This window comes from Mesoplodon mirus, assembly GCF_964341445.2.
Source record: "Mesoplodon mirus genome assembly, contig: HAP1_SCAFFOLD_631, whole genome shotgun sequence".
NCBI classification, from domain to species: Eukaryota; Metazoa; Chordata; class Mammalia; order Artiodactyla; family Ziphiidae; genus Mesoplodon; species Mesoplodon mirus.
The window spans coordinates 114,788-141,945 of NW_028295395.1; the positions used below are offsets into that span (position 1 = coordinate 114,788).

General features: G+C 33.3%; 1 protein-coding gene across 1 annotated transcript; it reads left to right on the top strand.

Annotated features, from left to right (window-relative positions):
• Nucleotides 1–22,630: 22,630 nt before the first annotated feature.
• On the top strand, nucleotides 22,631–23,962 carry LOC309797491 (ATP synthase subunit epsilon, mitochondrial-like; the record flags this gene model as incomplete). Its single annotated transcript, XM_082646005.1, has 2 exons — nucleotides 22,631–22,637; nucleotides 23,663–23,962. 2 exons carry the CDS (start codon nucleotides 22,631–22,633, stop codon nucleotides 23,872–23,874), a joined length of 219 nt encoding a protein of 72 aa, XP_082502131.1. The 3' UTR covers nucleotides 23,875–23,962.
• Nucleotides 23,963–27,158: the final 3,196 nt, after the last annotated feature.

Below are 27,158 nucleotides of genomic sequence, written 5' to 3' on the forward strand. Positions count from 1 at the left end.
GAAACAAAGTTGGAGGTTTTAATTGAATAGACATGCCACTAGCATTTCTAAATAAATAACATATTCATTAGAAACGGATATGTCAAAAAGCTAATTATTATTCTTGGCTGGTTCTTCACACAGGCGGTTTTATTTTTATTGTTTTAATTTAATTTTATTTGTTTTTTTAGTATGCTCTGCAGTTGGAGACCAGTTGCTTTGCAAATGTGTGTAAGACATTAAAGATGAAGGAAGACTCCTTATAATTAATGCCGTGGCTCTAACTTGATCTAACTAGATCAGTACCAGGGAAAGTCATCAATGTCACCACTTTTTATATCCCATGGCATATCTATCTTTCACGACATTTTCTCAGGAGAATTCATCCTTCAGGATAAGGGTTCTGAGCCAAATCACATACTTAAAGGTTGAACTAAGGAAACTTTCAAGGCCAAGTGGAAAGTTTGGCTCTTCAAGTGTATGATTTGTAAAAGTAGATTTGAATAGAATAACAAAGGAGCATCCCTAGGAGTACATCATTGGTTTGTAAAACTGTATTCAATAATAGAATCCATTTCAATCAAAATGCAAAACTTAACTACATTAAATAAATCACCCAACATCAGGGGAGCTCTGGCTGAAGTTACCATAGAGGGCAATTGGAAGCACGTGCTCAGACCCATTCAAGCAAAAGAAACCCCACAAAACTTGACAACATCCAAGGACTTCATCAAGCACACTCTGAAATGATTGAGTAGTGGTAGTTATAAATGTATGATAACGAAAGAAAACTAATACCAAAAGCTACTTTTTATTTAGGTCTTACTAGGTGCTGGACCTGTACTCACATCACCTCTGTCAATCTTCCAAGTACCCTTAATTCCCAAGTTGCAGATAAGCAAAGTAGAGTTCCAATAGGTTAAGTCAGTTGCCAGTATTACTAAGCTAATAACTGACAAAGTTGGGGTAGAAACACAGGCTGCCTGAGTCTAGAAATCTGAGCTATTAATCACTTAGGTTATAGACATTTGCATTGGGTGAGTTCCTGGTCAGTGATGATCTTAATAGAGGAGAAAGGGGGCACTAAGGAAAGAAAAAGTTTCCTTTGAAGGTTAGTTGAGGGAAGTAGTGCTTTCATTCAGGACAGGTTATGTGTGAAATGACTATGAGATTTCCAGATGGACTTGTGTAAGCACTGGGACTCATGGAACTGGAACACAAGAGCAAGGTCAAAGGTAGGAACATACAGATTTTGGAGCAACATATAGGAGATAGTTGAAGCCAAGGATGTTACACAGGAAAATAGTATATAGAGAGAAGAAAGTTCATAAAGCCTCAGAGAACATGAGCATTTACGGAGTAATTGAAAGGAATCAGGAAATAGTACATTTGCAGAAACCTGGGAAGAATAGGAGTAAGTAAGTATTATGAGGGCAGGTATTTTTTTTTTCCTGTTTTGTTCATTAATATGTCCCAAGCACCTGAAATAATGCCTGGTACAAAGGCCAATAAATAGCTGTGCAAATTTGTTGATCAGGATCAAGTACTGCAGGGAGGAAATTAGTCTTTGCAGTTGAAGTGATCAGGGACTATATGTATAGATTGTGTCACTCAAATACCCTTAAAACACTCATTTTTCAAACCTAAATTCAACATAACCTACACGCTAAAAATATTTTTAAAGTAGTTTTTAAAAGGGAGAGTTAGTTATACAATTTTCTATGAGCCATAATACTAAATATTTCAGTTATTTCTACATGATTAAATATCTTGAAACTAGTTTCTTAAAAGGAGATAATCATACAACTTCTTTTGACTAAAAATACTAAATATTTCAGAAATTTCTTACTAAAAATTTATTTCCTAATGGAATAAATGGTAGAGTTGACTAATTTTTGAAGAAATAAAAACCTTGAGAGTTGTTTTAGATTTTTCGCCTCAGATTTGCCCACTTTTACACACACCTACATGTCAGAGCATTTTCATTAATTTTTCAGTGGGCCTATGATTTATGAAGCAGTTAATATGAATTTAGGAATTATCTGCTTCCAAAAACTCATCATAATTTGTGTCTGAGTAACAACTGTTTCAAAAAAGAAAACCACAGTCATCTTTCGGTTGTGTTGGCTGACAAACCTGGAGTAATTAATCTTTGTTTTCAGTGCATACTTTATTAAATTAATTTTCAAAAATATGTGCAAATTACAGTTTTAAAAAGGGCTTTTATATGTGACAGTGAAACGTAATGAAATGTACTCAGGCCCAGACATAAGCACCTGTCAAGATTTGAAAAATGAACCACGCTTTTTTTTTAACCCCAAGAAATCCAGAGGCCTAGGAGTCTGCCAAGTAAATAGACATGGGCATGTTTGTTATTGTATACTTGAGCACACACTTGCTAGTCACATGAATTTGTTCATGACCCTACGGCATGAAATATGTCAGGCTTTGAAGACAGACCTCGGTTTGGATCCTACTCTTGCCACTTCCTAAAAGTGTGACTTTGAACTTGCTCTTTCACTTCTCTGAGCCATTGTTTTCTTATTCATAAACTGGGCTACTGAGATGTCCATTGCAAGGTTACTGTAAGCTCCATGATAGCATAAACTATATCTTTCTTGCCCATCATTAAATATCCAATATCTCGCAGAGTAGGAGTTTAAAAATACCTGTTTTATTAGTTTGATAAATGTGCAGGATAATGTGTGTACACTGTCTTGCCGCAGAGGGTACCCAGAAAGTGCTACTTCCTTTCCTTCCAGCTAATTATTTACAACAGTCACTCTCTCCCCCAAATGTTTCTGTTATTGGAAAAAAATATGCATTTTAAGCTTGAGTTGTCAGAATGATCATTTAAGTTCCCTAATAGCCCTTTCTCTTTGGAAATCCCACAACTTCTACATTAAAAATATTATTAGTCATAATTTAATTCATTAACATAGAGCTAGCCAAACATTGTCCTCAACCCCTCCATAGGAACAGGAATTACTTTGTTCATTTTCATTCTTTCACGTGACATCCATAAAATCAGTTTAGTTATCATAATAGAGTTGAGTTTTACCAGTGTTTTGGTTAAATAGATGACAAGGCATGTCAGGTATATTGCCTTTGGTGACATGTGTTTCCCACATTGTAAATTCTACTTAAGGTTCTGGTGTCAACAGCAAGAGGTGTAATGAAATATACACTGATTGCTATTGAAACTAGGACAACCAACAAGAAAGATTCCAAAACACATTTATTATTTATCTTACCTTAAAACTATTATAAAATTGAAGCAGTGACATGATTCAATTTAGCTTTGTTTAGAACTATTGACCTTGATTTTTGTACAGAGAAGTCCTTTTGGGCTAAAGCTCTACACAAAAAATCAATTTGTTTAAAATGCCTTTTTTATACATAATAGCTTACTCATCGAATTCTACATATGAATAACACTGCAGTCTCCTTGCCAACCACTGGAAGCACTATGTAAATTATAATTGGAATATTATGACAGAAACCTGGAGGCCACAAACTTTCCACAAGATAATTGAATGTCAATAATGATCCGGGAAAACATTTAAAGCCGCACCTCACCATGAGAATAAATGTCCTCAAATTTAACTTTTAAAAGGTGTTTCTATTCATCGTACACTGATCACTTGTCCAAGGATGGATGATTACAAGTAAGCAGCTACCCATTAGAAGCATTTTGGTTCCATGTACAAACTAGAAACTTAACATTAAAAGTATGGAATTCAATTCTAGTTGCAAAGGTGTCACTAACTAGCAACGAGACTTTTTGAATTTGGCCAGTTATTTAACCTCTCTGAATCTTTTTCTTTTTTATAAAATTGGAAAAAAACCCTTCCCCATCACCCAATCTAGAATGCTTCATTTACACCAAGAATTATATAAACATTTATACTTTGAAACAATATTATTTAAATGTTGTTGGAAATAAAAGAAAAAAAACTTTTTGTATTAAAACTTCCAAGATAAGGCAATAAATCAAGAATTGGGGTATTCAAACACATATATTTCCTTCAGACTTTTAAAAAATTTATCCTGTTTCAGTTGAATTCAAGACAGATTTATTGTATAAATTTTATCAATTTAGAAATATAAGATCTTATATAGCATTTTCCATGTGGTCCAGCAAAACAGTATATCAACTAAATAAATTTAATAACAGAGAGATTTGGAAACAGATCTAGAATCTAACAACTAAGATTTTTCTGATGTTAACTAAGCTGATTATGGTACTCATTTCACAATATATGTAAGTAAAGTCATTTTGCTGTACACATAAACTTATACAGTGCTGTACGTCAATTATACCTCAATATTTTTGTCTGTATCAGTCTGTGTCTTATATGAACTCTGATATTAGCTAGCTTGCATTCATAGTTTCACCTATTAAGATTTACATATGAATTTGTAAGACTTTGGCTGTTGCTATAAACGTTGCTTCCTATTGTGACAAAAATGTGTTTTCCATGCTCGTTTTAGTTCATCTTGTATAGACCAAACTTTCTCTAATATGTCACACAAATTATATCCTGACTCTAAGGGAGATAACATAGTTCCATGCTCAGATAAAAAATATTCTTGTTAATACTATGCATGAGTATTATATTTTGCCTATGATATGCTTCCATTCAATATCCTTAAAGCTAATTTCAGAATCATTTTCCCATAAAGATTTAATTGGGAATGTCTCTTCACTACAGATCTAATCATTTCCTACTATACCATTAACACGACATACTTCTGGCCTCATATACCCTAAAGGATTTCAATTAATTCAAGCTATTGTGAAACATTAGGAAAATAATTCCTAACCATTGTCCAATATGCCTAATTTGTATATATCTAAAGCAATATGATCTAAAGTAATCATTTTACTGGAGGCCAAATAAAGGACATAAATGTGTTACTGAAAGGTAAATCTTATATGATTGAAATGTATTTTTCCACCAGAGCACAGTTTCTTCAAAATTATCAGAAAGGAGGATTAGTCCATTTTCTCATGCATAAGGGGGAATGACTAATCTTTCAACTCCAGAAAGTAACAGATGCATTTTAATAAGGTTTTTAAAAATCTGAAATTAGCATAACATAAAAAAGAAATTAAACATTTTATCAGTAACTAAATGTAATAATTTATTAATGAGAAAGCACATTTTTCTAAACATTTATAATTTTCTAAATAAATCAACAACTCAGTAAGTAAATTAACATAGTATAAGAGATTAGTCTTGTTTAAATCCATATTTACTGAAGCCTGTTGTATTTTCAAAATGCAATTGAATCAATATATAGAATAATGATTGGGAATCTGTAAAAATATGGTCTCTAGAGTAAGACCGACCTGCTTCACTTGCTACAAGATTTTGGGTAAAGGTCTAATATCCAAAGTCTTAATAACTTCTGTAAAATGCAAATTGAAATAATACCTTTTTCACTTTCCTTATCGGATTCCTTATAATGATTAAATAAGATAATACATGTAAAGTTGTTTTTTTTTAAAAAGCACCTAACACTTAAGTAATAGTGAGGTCAATCAAGAGGATCTTTCACTCCACACTCACTATTCTAGAAGTTCTTTCTGGTTTGGAGGGAGATTTGTACAAAGTGAGCACAATAACATTTTAGCCCTTGACTGGTTCAAGATAATCTAGCTGGGCTTGAAAGATTCGAAGTGATCCCCAAACCATTCTTCTAATAGCCTCAATACCACAAGGCTCCACTTTCTCCTTTGCCCTCTGCTCCAGTGGTACTTGGTGTTCAAACCAGACTCTCTGGGCACACCTGGCTGACAAGCTCAGCAGTGAAATTCCTACTAAATCATTGTCCAGCTGTACTTCATCTCCTTGTGTGCTACGCATTATTACCTGGTCCCATAGGATTTCATTTTGCGGTTTAACATTCCTCTCCAGCAGGAAATTTTTCTCTGTAGTTAACCAAAATCTCTTCATACAATTAAAGATCATTTTCTCCCTTGTGTAAAATTGATATAGATAAGCTGGTAAGCATTCTTGGCATAAGAAGACTTTATATGCTTAAACACCAATATTAGTTATGTGACAAGCAAGCCTATATAGTGTTCAACCTTATGTAATTTTGACATTGCTAAAAACACAAATGGGAATCTAACTTAATAGTTTTCAAAACAAAACTAAAAAAGATATCCAACCAGTATCTCAAAACTTTTTTAGTTAGGGAGTTTTACCTTATGTAACATTTAAATCCCTTTCTCTATAATGTAAGCATATTTTCTCTTGTTTTTTCTCAGTAGATAGGAAGAATAGCCACTCATGGTTGTGCCAGTAGTTTATATCCTTCTGTAAGTTTTTCCTCTTTTCTCAAAATCCTTTTTATCCTAGTCTTATAAAAGAGCTACTTGCCTTCTTTAAATTTGTCTACCTTTATAATAGCCCCCAAAATGCACATGTCAGTCTGGATGCACTTTTCTTATTTAATAAAAACACTGCAAGCAGCTTATATCCCTATTCTTCTTTTTAGTTGTTATTATATATTGAGAATTATATGTATACATATACCAGTTTAATGTTTTGTCATACGCACTTCATTTTGAGTAAATGTTCATCGCAACTCTCATTTCTACCTTCCTCAACCATGTTTCCTTATATTATTTCATACTTATTTTACAACACATTATTAGTTTGGTTAATTTCATTCTCATAACTTAAAAACATTTCTTGCTGTGTTGTGATGTATGTCCTTTGGAATATACTCTTTATTTTAGTGTTGAAAAAAGAGAGAATCTATATTTCTTAATAGATATGTGAAGTCACCTTGCAGCTCCAACTTCCTACAGGTTTTTCAGAATTACAAGTATAAAGACTCAGTTCCACCTAATTAGCCTTGCTTTACCCTTCTGACATCTGTTAACTCTATCCACACCTACCATGCACCCCATTGTTCTGGATTTCCTGTAGTTGTCTTTATTTTCCTGAGAATTTTCTATGATGTTCTTTCCATGAGTAAACAGAAGACAAAGTTGATCGATATCTGTCCCTTGAATTTGTCCTTTCAATTGAGTACTGCATTCTTACTCTGAGTCACTTGGAATCAGAATTGGCATAGCCAGAAGATCAGGTGTTAATTTAGCTAAATCAACATCAACATAGAAAAGCAGAAATATTCGCTTTTCTTCGCAACTCTCCCCTTACGTTAATCTTCCTTAACTCAGAAAGCATCAACATTCTTTTACCAACTCTCCATTCAAAGCCCTCAGGATTATTTTCTCTCCCTCACTATGCTTTACCACTAAATCCACTTACATTCTAAATGACATTTTGTTGTTTTTACATAAATGCCTACACTTTTTCTCTTTTCTTGCAATCTCTGTATTCCTAGTCTTAACACAGTCTTTGGATTTCCATATAAATAAGCATACAATGGACATTAAAATGTTAATTAATTTATAGTACTCCTCTGAAAGTATTAACTCACAATTTTTTTTATTTTTTACAATTAAATATAGTTATACTTTTTTGAGCATGATTTTTCAGCTTGCAATTATGTCCTATGACTACTGAGTCTTACAAATGATGTCATTGGTATAACATCTTTCCTACCATTTTTACCACTAATGTTTAAATTTTTATAAGATATATCATTTCTACTTTGAAATAACCTATAGCATTACCTCTCTGTTTTATTCTATGTTCACATTTGTTTTAACCTTGATTGTACAAGTAAACATAATCGGTGTTCACCACATACTTTGGTTGGCTGAGGCGAATACATTGGTAGATTCTTAAAAACATTTTTGTGGAAACAATATTTTCTGAATTCTCTCACGTTTAGTACTGGTTTTTCTATACTTATGTATTTGAAACATCTTGACAGGTTAAAAATCCTTGGCTGACACTTTCTTTCCTAGAGTGTCTTGGGTATTCTACTTGATTTTCTAGTGCATTAAGTGTCTGTAGAATTAGGCAAACATAATTTTTTTAACATTTTTATTGGAATATAATTGCTTTACAATGGTGTGTTAGTTACTGCTTCATAACAAAGTGAATCAGCTAGACGTATACATATATCCCCATATCTCCTCCCTCTTGCGTCTCCCTCCTACCCTCCCTATCCCACCCCTCTAGGTGGTCACAAAGCACGGAGCTGATCTCCCTGTGCTATGCAGCTGCTTCTCACTAGCTACCTATTTTACATTAGGTAGTGTATATATGTCCATGCAATTCTCTCGCTTCGTCCCAGCTTACCCTTCCCCCTCCCCATGTACTCAAGTTCATTGTCAACATCTGCGTCTTTCTCCTGTCCTACCCCTAGGTTCTTCAAACCATTTTTTTTTATTCCATATATATGTGTTAGCATATGGTATTTGTTTCTCTCTTTCTGGCTTACTTCACTCTGTATGACAGTCTCTATGTCCATCCACCTCACTACAAATAACTCAATTTCATTTCTTTTTATGGCTGAGTAATATTCCATTGTATATATGTGCCACATCTTCTTTATCCATTCATCTGTCCATGGACACTTAGGTTGCTTCCATGTCCTGGCTATTGTAAGTAGAGCTGCAATGAACATTTTGGTACATGACTCTTTGAATTATGGTTTTCTCAGGGTCTATGCCCAGTAGTGGGATTGTTGGGTCCTATGGTAGTTCTATTTTTATATTTTAAGGACCCTCCATACTGTTCTCCATAGTGGCTGTATCAATTTACATTCCCACCAACAGTGCAAGAGGGTTCCCTTTTCTCCACACCCTCTCCAGCATTTATTATTTGTAGATTTTTTGATGATGGCCACTCTGACTGGTGTGAGGTGATACCTCATTGTAGTTTTGATGTGCATTTCTCTAATGATTAGTGAAGTTGAGCATTCTTTCATGTGTTTGTTGGCAATCTGTATATCTTCTTTGGAGAAATGTCTATTTAGGTCTTCTGCCTATTTTTGGATTGGGTTGTTTGTTTTTTTGATATTGAGCTGCATGAGCTGCTTGTAAATTTTTGAGATTAATCCTTTGTCAGTTGCTTCATTTGCAAATAATTTCTCCCATTCTGAGGGTTGTCCTTTTGTTTTATTTATGGTTTCCCTTGCTGTGCAAAAGCTTTTAAGTTTCATTAGGTCCCATTTGTTTATTTTGGTTTTTATTTCCATTCCTCTAGGAAGTGGGTCAAAAAGGACCTTGCTGTGATTTATGTCATATACTGTTCTGCCTATGTTTTCCTCTAAGAGGTTTATAGTGTCTGGCCTTACATTTAGCTCCTTCATCCATATTGAGTTTATTTTTGTGTATGGTGTTAGGGAGTGTTCTAATTTCAATCTTTTATATGTAGTTGTCCAGTTTTCCCAGCACCACGTATTGAAGAGGCTGTCTTTTCTCCATTGTATATTCTTGTCTCCTTTATCAAAAATAAGGTGACTCTATGTGTTGGGTTTATCTCTGGGCTTTCTAACCTGTTCCATTGATCTATATTTCTGTTTTTGTGCCAGTACCATAATGTCTTGATTACTTTAGCTTTGTAGTATAGTCTGAAGTCAGGGAGCCTGATTCCTCCAGCTCCGTTTTTCTTTGTCAAGATTACTTTGGCTATTCAGGGTCTTTTGTGTTCCCATACAAACTGTGAAAGTTTTTGTTCTAGTCCTGTGAAAAATGCCATTGGTAATTTCATAGGGATTGCATTGAATCTGTATGTTGCTTTGGGTAGTAAAGTCATTTTCGCAATGTTGCTTCTTCCAATCCAATAACATGGTTTATCTCTCCATCTGTTTGCATCATTTTTAATTTCTTTCATCAGTGTCATATAGTTTTCTGCATACAGGTCTTTTGTCTCCTTGGGTAGGTTTATTCCTCGGCATTTTATTCTTAATGTTGCAATGGTAACTGAGAGTGTTCCTTAATTTCTCTTTCAGAGTTTTCATCATTAGTGTATAGGAATGCAAGAGAGTTCTGTTCCTTAATTTTGTATCACGCTACTTTACCAAATTCATTGAGTAGCTCTGGTAGTTTTCTGGTAGCATCTTTAGGATTCTCTATGTACAGAATCATGTCATCTGCAAACAGTGACAGTTCTACTTCTCCTTTTCAGATGTGGATTCTTTTTATTTCTTTTTCTTCTCTGATGGCTGTGGTTAAAACTCCCAAATCTATGTTGAGTTATAGTGGTGAGAGTGGACAATCTTGTCTTCTTCCTGATCTTAGACGAAATGGTTTCTGCTTTTCACCATTGGGAACAACCTTGGCTGTGGGTTTGTCATATATGGCCTTTATTATGTTGAGGTATGTTCCCTCTATGCCTACTTTCTGGAGGGTTTTTAATCATAAATGGGTGTTGAATTTTGTCAAAATATTTTTCTGCATCTATTGAGAAGATCATATGGTTTTTACCCTTCAATTTGTTAATATGGTGTACCACATTGATTGATTTAAATACATTAAAGAATCCTTGCATTCCTGGGTTAAACCCCACTTGACCATGTTGTATGATCCTTTTAATGTGCTGTTGGATTCCATTTGCTAGTATTCTGTTGAAGATTTTTACATCTATATTCATCAGTGATCTTAGCCTATAGTTTTCTTTTTTGTAACATCTTTGTCTGGTGTTGGTATCAGGGTGATGGTGGCCTCATAGAATGAGTTTGGGAGTGTTCTTCCCTCTGTTATATTTTGGAAGAGTTTGAGAAGGGTAGGTGTTATCTCTTCTCTAAGTGTTTGATAGAATTCGCATGTGAAGCCATCTTGTCCTGGGTTTGTTGGAAGATTTTTAACCACAGTCTCAATTTCAGTGCTTGTGATTGGTCAGTTTATATTTTCTATTTCTTCCTGGTTCAGTCTCAGAAGGTTTTGCTTTTCTAGGAATATGTGCATTTCTTCCAAGTTGTCCCTTTTATTGGCATATACTTGCTTGTAGTAATCTCACATGATCCTTTGTATTATTGCAGTGTCAGTTGTTTCTTCTTCTTTTGTATTTCTAATTCTATTGATTTGAGTTTTCTCCCTTTTTCTCTTGATGAGTCTGGCTAATGGTTTATCAATTTTGTTTATCTTCTCAAAGAAACACCTTTTAATTTATTGATCTTTGCTATTGTTTCCTTCATTTCTTATTCATTTATGTCTGGTCTGATCTTTATGATTTCTTTCCTTCTGCAAACTTTGGGGGTTTTTGTTCTTCTTTCTCTAATTGCTTTAGGTGTAAGGTTAGGTTTTTTATTGGAGATGTTTCTTGTTTCTTGAGGTAGGATTTTATTGCTATAAACTTTCCTCTTAGAACTGCTTTTGCTGCATCCCATAGGTTTTGGGTCATCATGTTTTCATTGTCATTTGTTTCTAGGTATATTTTGATTTCCTCTTTGATTTCATCTGTGATCTCTTGGTTATTTAGCAGTGGATTGTTCAGCCTCCATGTGTTTGTATTTTTTACACATTTTTTCCTGTAGTCGATATCTAGTATCATGGTTTTGGGGTCAGAAAAGATTCTTGATATGATTTCAATTTTCTTAAATTTATCAAGGCTTGATTTGTGACATGAGATATGATCTATCCTGGAGAATGTTCCATGATCACTTGAGAAGAAAGTGTATTCTGTTGTTTTTGGATGAAATGTCCTATCAATATCAATTAAGTCCATCTTGTTTAATGTATCATTTAAAGCTGTGTTTCCTTATTTATTTTCATTTTGGATGATCTGTCCATTGGTGAAAGTGGGGTGTTAAAGTCCCCTACTATGATTTTGGTACTGTCGATTTCTCCTTTTATGGTTGTTAGCATTTGCCTGATGTATTGAAGTGTTCTTATGTTGGGTGCATAAATATTTACAATTGTTATATCTTCTTCTTGGATTGATTCCTTGATCATTATGTAGTGTCCTTCTTTGTCTCTTGTAATATTCTTTATTTTAAAGTCTATTTTGTCTGATATGAGAATTGCTACTCCAGCTTGCTTTTGATTTCCATTTGCATGGAATATTTTTTCCATCCCCTCGCTTTCAGTCTGTATGTGTCCCTAGCTCTGAAGTGAGTCTCTTGTAGACAGCATATATGGAGGTCTTGTTTATGTATCCATTCAGCCAGCCTATGTCTTTTGTTTGGAGCATTTAATCCATTTACATTTAAGGTACTTATTGATATATATGTTCCTATTACCATTTTCTTAATTGTTCTGGGTTTGCTATTGTAGGTCTTTTCCTTCTCTTGTGTTTCCTGCCTAGAGAATTTCCTTTAGCATTTGTTGTAAAGCTAGTTTGGTGGTGCTGAATTCTCTTAGCTTTTGCTTATCTGTGAAGGTTTTAATTTCTCCATCGAATCTGAGTGAGATCCTTGCTGGGTAGAGTAATCTTCATTGTAGGTTTTTTTCCTTTCATCACTTTAAATATGTCCTGCCACTCCTTTCTGGCTTGCAGAGTTTCTACTGAATGATCAGCTTTTAACCTTATGGGGATTCCTTTGTATTTTATTTGTTGTTTTTCCCTTGCTGTTTTCAATATTTTTCCTTTTTATTTAATTTTTGCTAGTTTGATTAATATGTATCTTGACATGTTTCTCCTTGGATTTATCCTGTATGGGATTCTCTGTGTTTCCTGGACTTGATTGACTATTTCCTTTCCCTTATTAAGGAACTATTTAATTATAATCTCTTCAAATATTTTCTCATTACTTTCCTTTTCTCTTCTTCTTCTGGGACCCCTATAATTTGAATGTTGGTGCATTTAATGTTGTGCCAGAGGTGTCTAAGACAGTCCTCAATTCTTTTCTTTCTTTTTTCTCTATTCTGCTCTGCAGTAGTTATTTCCACTGTTTTTTCTTCCTGGTCACTTATCCGTTCTTCTGCCTCAGTTATTCTTCTATTGATTATTTCTAGAGAATTTTTAATTTCATTTATTGTGTTGTTCATCATTGTTTGTTTGCTCTTTAGTTCTTCTAGGTCATTGTTAATGGTTTCTTGTATTTTCTCCATTCTATTTCCAAGATTTTGGATCACCTTTACTATCATTACTCTGAATTCTTTTTCAGGTAGCCTGCCTATGTCTTCTTCATTTATTTGGTCTGGTGGGTTTTTAGCTTGCTATTTCATCTGCTGTGTGTTTCTCTGTCTTCTAATTTTACTTAACTTACTGTGTTTTGGGTCTCCATTTTGCAGGCTGCATGTTCATAGTTCCCATTGTTTTTGGTGTCTGCACTTATCCTCTGTGTGGGAATCTCTCTGCTTTGCCCTCTGCATCCCTGTTGCTGCACTCTCCTCCTTGGTGCCAAAACTTCCCCCCCACCACCCTCCCGTCTCCACCCACGAAGTTGTTTCCTAGTGTGTGGAAACATTTTCTCCTTCACAGCTCCCTCTCAGAGGTCCCATCCCTATTTTTTTGTCTCTGTTTTTTTTTCTTTTTTCCTTGGCCCTACCAAGGTATGTGGGGAGTTTCTTGCCTTTTGGGAAGTCTGAGGTCTTCCGCCAACATTCAGTATGCGTTCTTTAGGAGTTGTTTCACATGTAGATGTATTTCTGATGTATTTGTGGGGAGGAAGGTGATCTCCACATCTTACTCCTCCTCCATCTTGAAGGTATCCTCCAAACATAATTTTTTATCCTTGAAAGTTACTTGAAAAGTCTTTGAAGCTAATATATCTGAAAAGGGGTTAATATCTCTAATATATAAAAAAATTACTACAACTCAATAACAAAGAAAACCAAACAACCTGATTAAAAATAGGCAAAGAATTTAAAATAGCTATTTCTCCAAGAAGATATACTAATGGCCAGTAAACGTATGAAAAGGTGTTCAGCATCACTAATCATCAGGAAAATGCAAATGAAGACTACAGTGAGATGCCACTTTACAGAACTAGCATGACTGTTCTAAAACAAAACAAAACAACACAAAAACAAAAACAGAAAATAACAATGTCGGCAAGAATGCAGAAAAATTGGGACTTTTTACATTGCTAGTGAGAATGTAAAATGGTGCAATTTCCATGGTAAACAATATGGTGATTCTTCAACAAATTAAAAATAAAATCACCACATGATCCAGCAATTTTACTTCTGGATTTATACCCTGAAGAACTGAAAGCAGAGACCATAACAGATATTTATACATCCATGTTCATAGCAGCATTATTTACAATAGTCAAAAAGTGGAAGCAACCCAAGTGTTCATCAACAGATGAATGAATACATAAAATATAGATATAACGGAATATTATTTAGTCTTAAAAAGGAAGAAAGTGCTGAAACATGCAACAACATGGATGAATCTTGAAGACATTAAGCTAAGTGAAATAAGCCAGTCACAAAAGGACAAATATGGTATGATTCCACTTTTATGAGATACCTAGAGTAGTTAACTTCGTAGAGACAGAAAGTAGAATGATAGTTGCCAGGGGAGGAGGAAGAGGTAAGTGGAGAGTTATTCTTTAGTGAGTAAAGTTTCAATTTGCAAGATAATAATAATTAAATAATATATTATTTCATTGCACCATGAAACTCTGCTGTGAAAATTACAGTTGTAATTTTATAATTTTTTTATTGTGATCATTATATTAATGTATGGTTCAACCACCAGAATTTATGCCATTTTTGAGAAGAAACTATATTTGATCTTATGTATCATTTCTTCCTCAGTACCTAGCATAATGCTTGGCATTTAGTAAGTGCTCAAGGAACATATGATGAATATATATATAATAGGAGATAATCCAGAATACTATAAATTGGGACCAGACTGTGCAGGAAATTTAACACATGGCTAAAGAGTTGATAAATAATTTGGTGGATAATAGAAAATCACTGGAGAGTTTTGGACAAGGAAGTGGCATGAAATAAACTATTCATCAGAAAGATTGATGTCTCAATGTTTTCATGTCTGGTCATTTAGAGGTCATATAGAATATTTATAGTTGAGATAAAAATTAACAGAGGTAAACAGAAAATAGAATTGCAGTGAGACTAGATAGAAATTTCCTTCCAATGTGGCATCATGTGTGTTGTAAAACATTGTAGAATGAAGAAGCAGTATACTTTAAAATAGATCAAGATTATCCGTACTGTATCGAAAAGAAAAAGAATTTAAAAAACATTTAAAAGAAAATTCAATAAAGTCTACATATATGCAGCTAAGGAGAAAATTAATGGAAGGTAATATGAAGTAATAAACGCAGAATGTAGCAGAGTTAAAAAAATATGCAAGTAAGTAGAAATCAACAGAAAGTAATGTGACACACTCTACAATGAGTCTAATAGACTCACAGTTAAGATGAGAGATCAGGAGCAAAGTTCTGCTTCCTGTTGTCTCAGCTGTTTTAGGCATCTCTACCCCAGGTTCTTTATGTGTAAAATAATGAAAATAATAGTTCCAATTTTAAAGGGTTATTATCATGAGATTAAATGAGTTGAAATATTTAAAATGTTTAGAAAAAATTTGGCAAATATTGAACATGAAATAACAGTAGATATTATTTTATGACAAGTTTAGAAGTAGAAAATAAATAATATAGCAGACCAGTCATATTTGAAATATGAAGTTTGAAATGTTTTTAGACCTATAGAAAAACAGATTCAAATTAAAGTGCATGACAAATTTTGACTAGTAAATAAAAATAAATTCAAAGCTATCAAAAATAATACATATTTTCTCCAAATAAATAATAGTAGCACCAATGGAAAAATTCTAATAGCTGACAAAATAAATTACTTCACTGTATATAAGCAATAAGGAAAAAAAGGGTAAATCTAGAGTTAAAAAATTAGGATGTATGAAACAGTAGTAAGCTAAGTTATCAGTAAAATATTTTGTTAAATAAATCATTGACTGATAGGAATAAATGAATTTAGTTTATTCCAAAATTATTTGATGGCTTTTTGGGTGACACAGTGGTTGAGAGTCTGCCTGCCGATGCAGGGAACACGGGTTCGTGCCCCGGTCCGGGTAGATCCCACATGCCATGGAGCGGCTGGGCGCATGAGCCATGGCCACTGAGCCTGCGTGTCCGGAGCCTGTGCTCCACAACGAGAGACGCCACAACAGTGAGAGGCCTGCGTACCGCAAAAAAAAAAAAAAAAAAAAAAAAAATTATTTGAATATCCTTCTGGATTATACTAACAAGGAAGTTAAGAGAAGAATCATTTCTGTTTTCAATTTTATGAAAATTGTATATAGATAAATATGTATTAAAAATGAGTCATTATTTTTCTAAACAAGTAGAAGGAAATGAGAATAAAATAAGTATTAGCAATAGAATCAAAGGAAAGAAAGGAGAAAACAAAGCCCACTGAAGCAAATTAAAAAGCACTAAGTAAGATGATAGAACTAAGTAACCACAGTAAATGTATATAGAGTAAATTTATACACAAAAATGCAGAGATTAGTTTGTGTGCATGTGTGTTTAATCAAATTATATCCTGCATTAGAGCAGCACAGAAAATAAAGGGATGGAAAACTTCCTGGTGGAAATATTAATCAAAGAAAAGGTAGTCTACACTGCAGTGTTAATATCAGACAAAACATAATTTTAGGGTAAAAACACTATGAGAAACAAAGTGAGATGTTAAATATTAAAAAGCACAGTAATCCATCAACGAAAAATAACAAGCATGAATGTGAATATTCATTAAAAGATATTCTTTAAAGACACAATATAACAACTTAGTGATTTTAAAGTAAATATTGACAAATCCATCACTACACTTGGAGATTTTAACAAACTTGTATCAGAAACTGATGCATCAAGCAAATATTTTAAGCATTAATAAAATATTTACAAAATTTGACCACTTAGTAGGTCACAAAACAAGTCTCAAAAAGTTCCAAGGATCAATATTATAAACACCACATCTCTGACCACAATAAAATTACATTTGAATCTTCTGAGCACAGTAAAATTACATTTGAAATCAATAATCAAATGATAATCCAAAGAAACCATATGTCTGGAAATTGTAAAATATTTAGATCTGGGCAACACAGAATGTATTGTATACTAAAACTCATAAGGTGAAGCTAAAATGATATAAGAAAATTGGAAATTTAGTTTGTTATCCCCTCCAAAAAAAAAAGCCTAAAATAAATATGGTCAACTCCAAAGTCTAAGAAAAATACAATAAATTTGACACATGGAAAGGTGAAAGAATAAGTAATAAAGCTCACATCAGAAATTAAATAAAATAGAAAACAGAGGTAAATAGAGATTATGAATAAAACCAAATTTGGTTCTTAGAAGAACCATAAAATAGACTAATTTCTAGCAAAATTGATTTTATGAAATAGAGAGAAGGCACAAATAATGCTATTGGGAATATAGGAAGAAACATAACCACAAACATACAGTATCATAGAAAAAAATGGATTTAAATTATGCTAAAAATGAAAACAAGAATGAACTAGAAATTTTGGATGAGACATGAATTTGAGAATGACAGAGAATAATTAGAAAGCCAGTATAAATCATTGATCATTAAAGATAGTATATTAGCAATCAAACATCAATAGTTCAACTTTCGACAACAGTAAATTTTAAATTGCCTTGAAAAAAAGTTTTGTCAAATTCCAAGGAATAAGAAGTGTTTCAAAAGAAAGAGAAAATAGGAAAATCAATCCATTTAAGGAAGTGGCCATAAACTTGAAACTCAACTGGACAAAAATATTAAAATTATAAACCAATCACTCATATGTATATAGGCCTAAAATCCTAGATTAGATTTATAGGAAATAAAGTCATAAATTTAAAAAGAGTAGTAGTGTTAATACTGAATCTTGACCAATGGGGTTTACCCCAGAAATGAAAGAATATTTAAACTTCATAAATGTATTCATGCAATTTACCTTAAAGAAACAGAACATAGAATTTATCTAAATAAAAATGTTTAATAATAACTAATTAATGAGGGAAAAATAACTGTTAAAAAACCAGGAATAAAAGGAGTTTATTCTAACCACAAAACCAGACTATGTCATATTTAATAGAAAACTCTAGTAACATTCCTTTTAAGATCTGGAACAAGAGAAAGATGTCAGATATTAATTTATGAAAGGGAAGACATAATATCAAAGATATGTTAAATTTTACAAAACTAATCTATAAATTCCCTGTAGTTCTAATAGAAATCCACTAAACGATTTTTTGTGGGACATAAAAAATGGATCCTGAAAATCATATACAATATAAAGTGTGAAGAATAGCCATGAAGAATATGTAAAACATGCAAAAGGGAGGATTGTCATTACTTGATATAAATATTTTTATAAAGCTATAATAATAAAGACAATGTCACATTTATATAGAGTTAGAGAAACAATAAATGAGGCAAAATCGAGTCAAGAAACAGAGCCAAATATATATGGAACTTTATATGGGCAATCAAAAATCTTTGAGGGAAAGATGGTTGGGCAATTTTTTTCATATTTAAAAATAATGAAATTATTCCCCTCAAAACAGAAACAAAAATAACTTCAAATACATTAAAGTATTAAATGTGAGAAAGAAACATTAAACACATGAGAAGAAATCTAGAATATCTCTGTGCCATGAATGTATGGAAGAATTTCTTCTTCAATACAAAAATATAAAGACTAATAAAATGAGTAAAATAAGGTAAAAAAGTAAATAAATGGGAAGAGTAGTAAACTTGACTACATTTCAAAAGAACAAAATTTCACAAAAGTAAGAGGTGAGCAATGGAACGGGAGAAATATTTGGATCCCATCAAATAAATAGAATATCATTGCTCAAAATAAATTTTTAAACTTCTGCATATTGGTAAGAAAAAGGTTCATTTAAAATATAGCTTCAGGCTTCCCTGGTGGCGCAGTGGGTTGAGAGTCCGCCTGCCGATGCAGGGGACATGGGTTCGTGCCCCGGTCCGGGAAGATCCCACATGCTGCGGAGCGGCTGGACCCGTGAGCCATGGCCACTGAGCCTGCACGTCCGGAGCCTGTGCTCGGCAATGGGAGAGGCCACAACAGTGAGAGGCTCACGTACCACAAAAAAGTATATAAAATAAAAAAAAATAAATAAAATAAAATAAAATATAGCTTCAAAATATGAACAGGCAATTCACAGAAACAGAAAATTTAATGGTCAATAAACAGAACATCAATCACATTGCTAATTAGGAATAAGCAAAGTAAAATAATAATGAAGAACCATTTCATATCTATCAAATTGACAAATATTTTATAATATGATGACAGTGTTTGTGAAGGTTCAGAATAATTGGAAATATTTTCAAAGCAACAAAACAAAAGATATTTCAGCCTACCAAAAATAGATAGTATGTGGCCCACATTTAACTCCTATAAACTCTGTGATCAATTAGATACCACCACAGATCCCAGGGGTCAGAACCCAGGTTTTCATTGTATCCCTTCGTCTTCTTGTCTCTGCCAAAGAAGGGCCACCATATGGTCCCTCCTCTTTAGGGTGCATCTCCCACCATTATATCTGGCCTCTAGGAGACAGCCCCCAAAAGTTATTAAAGTATACTGGTGCATCCTTCCCCAATTCCTTTTTTTTTTTTTTTTTTTTTTCAAACTCTGGTAAGGAAGTGTTCTCTGGTTCCTCCTGGCAGAACATGGTTTGGGGTAGATGAAAATGTTCACATAATAACTCCACTCCAAGTTCATATATCCCAAAGTCTTCAGACTGTTTCCTCTATATCTAGATATGAAATCTTCTGTAAAGAGCCAGAGAGCAAATATGTTGGGCTTTGCAGGCCAGTACAGTGACTGTCTTGCATTCTTTTTTATTTATTTTAAAACTCTCTAAACGTGTAAAAATTATTCTTATCTTGATGGCTGAAAAAAAAATAAAAGAAAAAGAAAAGAAAAAACTGGAAACTGGGCTTCCCTGGTGGCGCAGTGGTTGAGAGTCCGCCTGCTGATGCAGAGGACACGGGTTTGTGCCCTGGTCCGGGAAGATCCCACATGCCACGGGGCGGCTAGGCCCGTGAGCCAAGGCCGCTGAGCTTGTGTGTCTGGAGCCTGTGCTCCACAACGTGAGAGGCCACAACAGTGAGAGTCCCGCGTACCGCAAAAAAAAAAAAAAAAAAAAAAAAAAATAGGAAACTGGCTGAGGGCTGAATTTGGCACAGGGGCCACAGTTTACTGACCCTGCTCTGCAGTAGAGCAAGAGAATTCTAGCATTTCAGCCTCAAGTTGTGTAATCTAGGAATTTGTCCATTTCATCTCGTTTAACTAATTTGTTTGTGTACAATTGTTCATTGTATTGTCTCATAATCTTTTTATTTCTGTAAGGTCAGTACTAATGTTCCTGCATTCATTTCTTATTTAAGTTAGTTTACATTGTTTCTATTTTTCATTGTCAGTCTAGTTAAAATTTTGTCAATTTTATTGCTTGAAGAACCAAACTTTGGTGATTTTTCTCTATTGCTTTTCTATTCTCTAGTTTATTTATCTCCAATCTAATCTTTTCTTCTTCTTCTTCTTCTTAACCAAAGGAAAAGACAATCCAAAGACTAGAAAATATTTGCAAAACACATATCCAATGTAAGCTTTCCAACTAGAATATACAAAGAATGCTACTCTTCAATAAAAAAATCACAATGAGCAAAATTGTTAGCAGAAACTTAACAAAAAATATGTACAATCGGTAAATAGCACATGAAAAGATGATCAGTCTCATTGTCATTAGGGAAATGGAAATGCAAACCATTTAGATGCCACTGTACATCCACTAGCATGGCTAACATTAAAAAGTCTGATCATAAAAGTGATGCAGCCGGAAATCTCATGAACTGATAGTTGGAATATGAAATGGCACAAACACTTGGGGAGAAAATTTAGCAGTTTCTTAAAACTTTAAACCTACCCAATGGTCTGACCCAGGCTCTGTATTCACTGGAAAAGTGAAAACATATGTCTGCACAAAGACTTGTACATAAACGTTCACTGTGGCTTCATTTACAATAGCCAAAAACTGAAACCAACTAAATGTCCATCAACAGGTGAATGGAAAACAAATTGTCATGTATCTGTACACTGAAATAACACTCAGCAATAAAATGGAATTAACTATTGATATGTGAGAGAGCACAGATGAATCTCACAGTAATTATGTTGAGATAAAGAATGAGGCCAAAATAAAAAAAGAATACTGCCTGATTCAATTTACATAAAATTCTAGAAAATGCAAATTATTCTACAGTCACAGATCAATGGTTGTCTTCGGTAGGGGGACAGGGAAGGGGATGCACAAAAGAAACAGAGGGCACAAAGAAATTTTTGAGGTTGATGAATATGTTATTATGGTGATTGTGGTGGTGGTTTTACATGTATATACATATGTCAAAATTTATCAGCTAATGCTTTATATATGTGCATTTTAATGCGTATCAGTTATACTTCAGAAAACTATAATTAAAAAAGAAACTCTGTATTCACATTGTCAGTTAATTATTAGCTTTAAATGCTATATTTGTAGGGAGCATGATAAGGTTTGGACCAAAGAAGAAAAATATGTTTTTTGAAGTCCTGTGAAGACAGAAGTCATCAGGTGAAGTGGAATTACAGCTGAAAAATCAGAAAATATTGAAAATGGAAATAAACGATCTTGTAAGAGGAAGGTATGGATAATAGAAGATAGTTGTTGAAAAATATTGGTGAAAGAATAAAGAGGGAACAAAGGGCATGCAGATTTCACCTGTTTGTTCATTAGGGAATTGACTGAACTCCTTACTTTCCTCACCTGAAAATAGAATAATACCTACACTATACTTTCTGTTAAAATTAGTTAACATGACTATTTAACATCTCTGTTACATTATAATCAGGAAAAGCACATGTTATCACCATCTAACATGAATGTGCCCTTTATATAAAAACATATATTTATTATTTTATGTATTTGTTTACTTGCTTATACAGGTCAACCATTATGAATATTTACCTTGTTTAGGGTTATATTTATAAATTAAATTAACTTCCATGATAAAACAGTTTATTTTTGTGAGAGACTATGTGTTTCAAGGCTGCAAAAAAGTGAATTTTAAATAGTTTCACTAATTCTTGTCCTATTTGTTAACCTTAAAAGTAGTTTCCTTCAATGAAGTGCTAAGAACCTAAAATCACATTTTATCAGTTAGACAGTCACTAGATTATTAAACACATTGCTATCAGAACTATTTTATAATATATTCAACTACTGCTTCCACTATCTGAGCTTTGCCCCAACATTCATATCCCTCTGATTCTCCTAACCAGTGTATTCCTTATTATGAAGCAAAAGATACAGTCAGCGTGGTTGCATAAATATTCAATAAACAAATAAGGTCAGTGACATCTTGCACTAAAATAAAATACTGGCATATATGAAATAAGGTGGCAATTACACCTTAATAACAGAAACAAACACTTTACACATTTACACAAGACAATACAATTCATTCATTCATTCATCAAATATATTTCAGTCACTGTACTAGACACTTGAGATAAATCAGAGGGGTGGGGGGAAGAACAACCTGACTTGAAGTTTATATTTTAATAGACTGAGGCTAACTAGACGAGATAGATAGATGAGAGATAGGTAGATATAGAGATACAGTATTCTAGAATATTGTAAATTCTGTAGGAAAAAAAAAATTGAACAAGTAAAAGGGAACCAAGGGGGCAAGCAATGAGTTGGAGGTTGAAATTTTGAATAGGATGGTAAGGTAAGCCCCAATGAGAAAATGACAAGTGAGTAAAATCTTGAGGTGAGGGATTTAGTCTTATGGATATTCAGATAGAGTGCAATGTTTCTAAGGCTCCTGCAGCCTTCACTCAGAGCAAAGAGACCAGATGGCTGGAGAGGAGGGTGTTGGGGAGAATAGTAGGTGGAAAAGTCAGAGAGGTTCAGGGCAAGACTGGGTAGAACTTTGTGTGCCATTGGCTTTTTACTCAGTGAAATAGGAGCTGTTAATTATTTTGAAAAAGGAGGATGTGGACTAATTTCCATTTTAAGAAAATGATTCTGGCTGCACTAGAGTAAATAGAATTCAAGCATAGAGGAATGGAAGCAGGAAATCAAGATGTTATTGTAATAATCCAAATGAGAGTGGAGAAGTCTGAGACCATAGTGAATGCAATGAGAAGTCGGATTCTGAATACGTTTTGGATATAGAGATGGTTAGGATATGGGAAAAGACTGGAATTAAGGATAAATCCACAGGTTATAGCCCAAGAGACTACAGCAGGATAGAGATGTTATTAATGAGATGTGGATGACTTTGGACAGATCAGGTTTTTGTGGGCAAACATCAAGAAAGCTAACGCATGGAAACTTCCATTCTATCAAGTCAGTGTTAAATGCCTTGCACAGGACCAATTGACAGGTATATAAGAGTGAACAAAACATAGTTCCAGCCCCCTTGAGAATTAACAGCCAAGTGGGCCAATTAATAAACAGATTGGGCACTCTCCATGTAAAAGGAAATTGTCTATGAGGGGCTAATGCCTATCTTCTCTAACATCACCAAATCTTGGAATATGAAAGCATAAAGGGTAAAAATGTGAGTTAAGTTTCAAACAAACTAGATCTCTTGACCCGATCGGCAGCATACTTATGAAACTAATGGAATTCATTACTAATATTACACAATAAAAAAGTATAACATGAAGTTAACATACTAAATTTCCCCAAGTGCTTTATAGCCTTTATTTTATATATTCAAGTATTACTGCAAACTAACAATATCATTTCCCAAGGTAGGCTGCACACTGAGCTGACATTGACCTCATCTTTGCGATTCGGCAGGAGGGACTCCACTCTCACAACATCACGGTGGCATATTGGCGACAGGTTAGACTCAGCTACCTCGGGTGTTCCCAGATCTGTGCAAAAGCAGTGAGAGATGCACTGAAGACAGAATTCAAAGCAAATGCCGAGAAGACTTCTGGCAGCAACATAACAGTTGTAAAAGTCAAAAAGGAATAATCTGCCCTGATTTAGCTTGAATACTACATTTTCAGAGTGAAGATGTGTGGGCACATGTTATGGCAGATTGAAAACGATCTCACTTCATGGGGGAAAAAAATACCTGTCTTTTTCATAGATTGACATTGCCAATAATTTGAAGTAAGTCTCAAAAAATATATCATTTCCCATATGTTTAAATAAATGTATGATACAAGAAAACATAATAAATGAAATTAAGACTTTGAGAAAATATTCCTCTCTTTGATGTTGATCAAGCTTTGCAGCCATATCTGTTTTCTGAAAACCTTAGACTGAATGAACTATGGGTTTGACAACAACTACTATTTTCTAAAACGTAACATTTTTCTATATTATGGAAGAAATCCAAGATTATAATACATATTTTGGAATGTAAGAAAAACACAAAAGAACTCCAAAACGGGAAAAATCATGTTTAATCTCTTCTTTCAGAGTTAACCTCTGCTAATATTTTGGTGTTTGTCCTAAGGTAACATGTGTAAAAATGCATATTTTCAAGTAAATATAAGCACACATACACACTTATGTTAACAATTATCAATTTCCCTCAGAGATGATTTGGAATAAAAGAAAGATGTATGTTATATACACTACTATGTATAAAATAGATAACTAATGAGAACCTACTGTATAGCACAGGGAACTCTACTCAATGCTCTGTGGTGACCTAAATGGAAAGGAAATCTAAGAAAGAGTGTATATATGTATACGTATAACTGATTCACTTTGCTACATAGAAGAAACTAACACAACATTGTAAAGCAACCATACTCCAATAAAAATCAATTAAAAAAAAGAAAGATATATGTGTTAGATCACATACTGATTTAAAAAGGTGATTGTTAAGGTGAAAAGAAAATAGACAAATGTTATTTTCAAAAACACATTTTAAGGAAGAGTATATCTCTAAAATTTAAAAAATATATAATAGTCAAAATAATATTCAATCAAGTGATATTCACTAGATGAATATTTTATTTTCTTACAAAATTTATGCATCAAGTGAAAGAAAATTCAGTGCTCTCTCTATATATCTTATTAGCATTGACTTTTTAGATAAGATCTTAAAATGTATACTTTACTTTGATAATGTCATTTCTCCTAATTAAAATGCTATGGTTAATGTGTGTGTGTGTGTGTGCACATATGTGTATCCACTTGTTAAGTACTTCTTTCAGTCACTGGTATAATGCTAAGTGAAGAATGACGCAAAATGATATTCATAATGGCAAACATTATACAGAGCTTATGTGCCTAGCTCTCTTCTATATGCTTTCCTATTTATCAACTAATGTGAACCTCACAGCACATCAGTGAGCCAAATACGATTGCTACCACCACTTTACTAATGAGGAGAAATGAGTCACAAAGAGACGGAGTGTTTTAGCATAACTTACCCTATAGTCACACAGATAGGAAGTAGCACTAGTTTTCACACCCTGGCTATTGGGCTTTAGAATTTGTGTCCTTAACAGCTATACTCTGCTGCTTCATATAGTTTCAGCCCATCAATTTCTGTTTTATTACATGAATAGGTATTTTTTAATTATATTGGATAAGTATATATATAATTGCAAATAATCACCATTACTCTCAACTTAGCCTAATTTTTAGTCTAAATGTTTTCTGGGAACATTTTTTCAGGCAACTTATATTTACCAATTTCATTTTACAATTATTCATCAAATTCACATTTCTATTTTTTTCATAACGTCCCAGAAGCTTTTCTCAGATTTTAGCACCTCCTGTTATTTTCCAGTATTATCTAACCATGTTTTTCCCCCTCAGGCTTGTAAAATAAGTTATTTGTAATTCAGCTTTTCTAGTAGTAATTAACAAATAACTGTATTAGCTGATCTGGTTCTATTGTGTTTCTTAAAAGACTGCTATGTGCTTAACACTATACTTGATATTGAAATAAATCAAAGTCATGTATCTTTCCCTGGAAAAATTTACAGTTTAGTTGAAAAATAGATAGTTTACCTTCACAAACAAAAACTGTCTGTCTATACCAGTGTTTCTCAGCTTCTTTTCATGAAACACATAGTGATTTCACCAGGCTGGACATTCCAATGAGTAAATATTGTGGACGATACACAATTCCTAATTCACTCTCTAAAACTTTCATATTCTTTAAGTTTATATATATGTGTGTGTGTGTGTGTGTGTGTGTGTGTGTGTGTGTATATACATAAATGTATAAAATAAAGTTCTCCACATATTAGTGAATGAGAGCATTATGAGTACAAAAATAAATTTGAATATCCCCAAATAACTTTTTTCTTCTTAAAGTATATCATTTTTAAGCTTTTCTGATTTTTGTTATTAGTAAGAAGTTACTTGCAACTATTGACATCTTGGTTTAGAATAATATTTTTAATCTCATATAGTCTTTGAGGACCCATATAGTGGTGAAAGTCTTTATTGAGAAGATGGGTTTTGAAGGATGTGTATCATGGTTATTCAACTTTTAAATGACATTATATTTTTATGTTACTATGGACTTTTACTTAAATGAATCATTCTCCTTGAATTCTGTTGTTTGCCTCAGGAACATTAAAACAACTTGTATTCAGTTTCACCAAGATCCTATACTGAATTTGTTATATAGTTCTGTATTCAAGATTGTACTATGTTGAATTGAATTAGTGTTTTCAATGTTTTTATCAACATAGCCTAGAAACAGCTTTAACTCTTCTGATGAGGACAAATACCTCACTGAAAAATATACCGGTGTTTATTTTTGCCACATACAAATAGCCAAATATATCTCCCGCTCTCTGTTCCCTGTATCTTATCATCTCCAAAGAGTCTTACTCTCTATTGACAGGCAATTATTAACACCAGAAAACAATTTTAAGATAGTTTTCACTAAGAAGCACTCAACTATTTTTTAATAATCTCAACAGTTAAAACATTTGTGTATCCTAATTAGCACAATGCTAAATAACACATTTATTTCTTATTATAGAGCAAGCATTTGAAAATTACAATGTCCACAAAACCACCTTTTCTAATAAAATAAAATAGTTTACTGTAATATTTTAATATTTCAGCAAATAGTAAGAACATCTAAAGATTTTTTGTCTATACCAAATTTTTCTTTAAGCATACTTAGCAGTTTATGTCCAAAGGCAAACCTAAAAATCCAACCAGATAAGGTCTACAGGCTCTTCTTTCTGCACTGATTTAAAATCTGATTATGAAATATTTTATTGGCAGTTACATAAGTGACTAAGGCAGTGTTTCTCAGCTATTTTGTG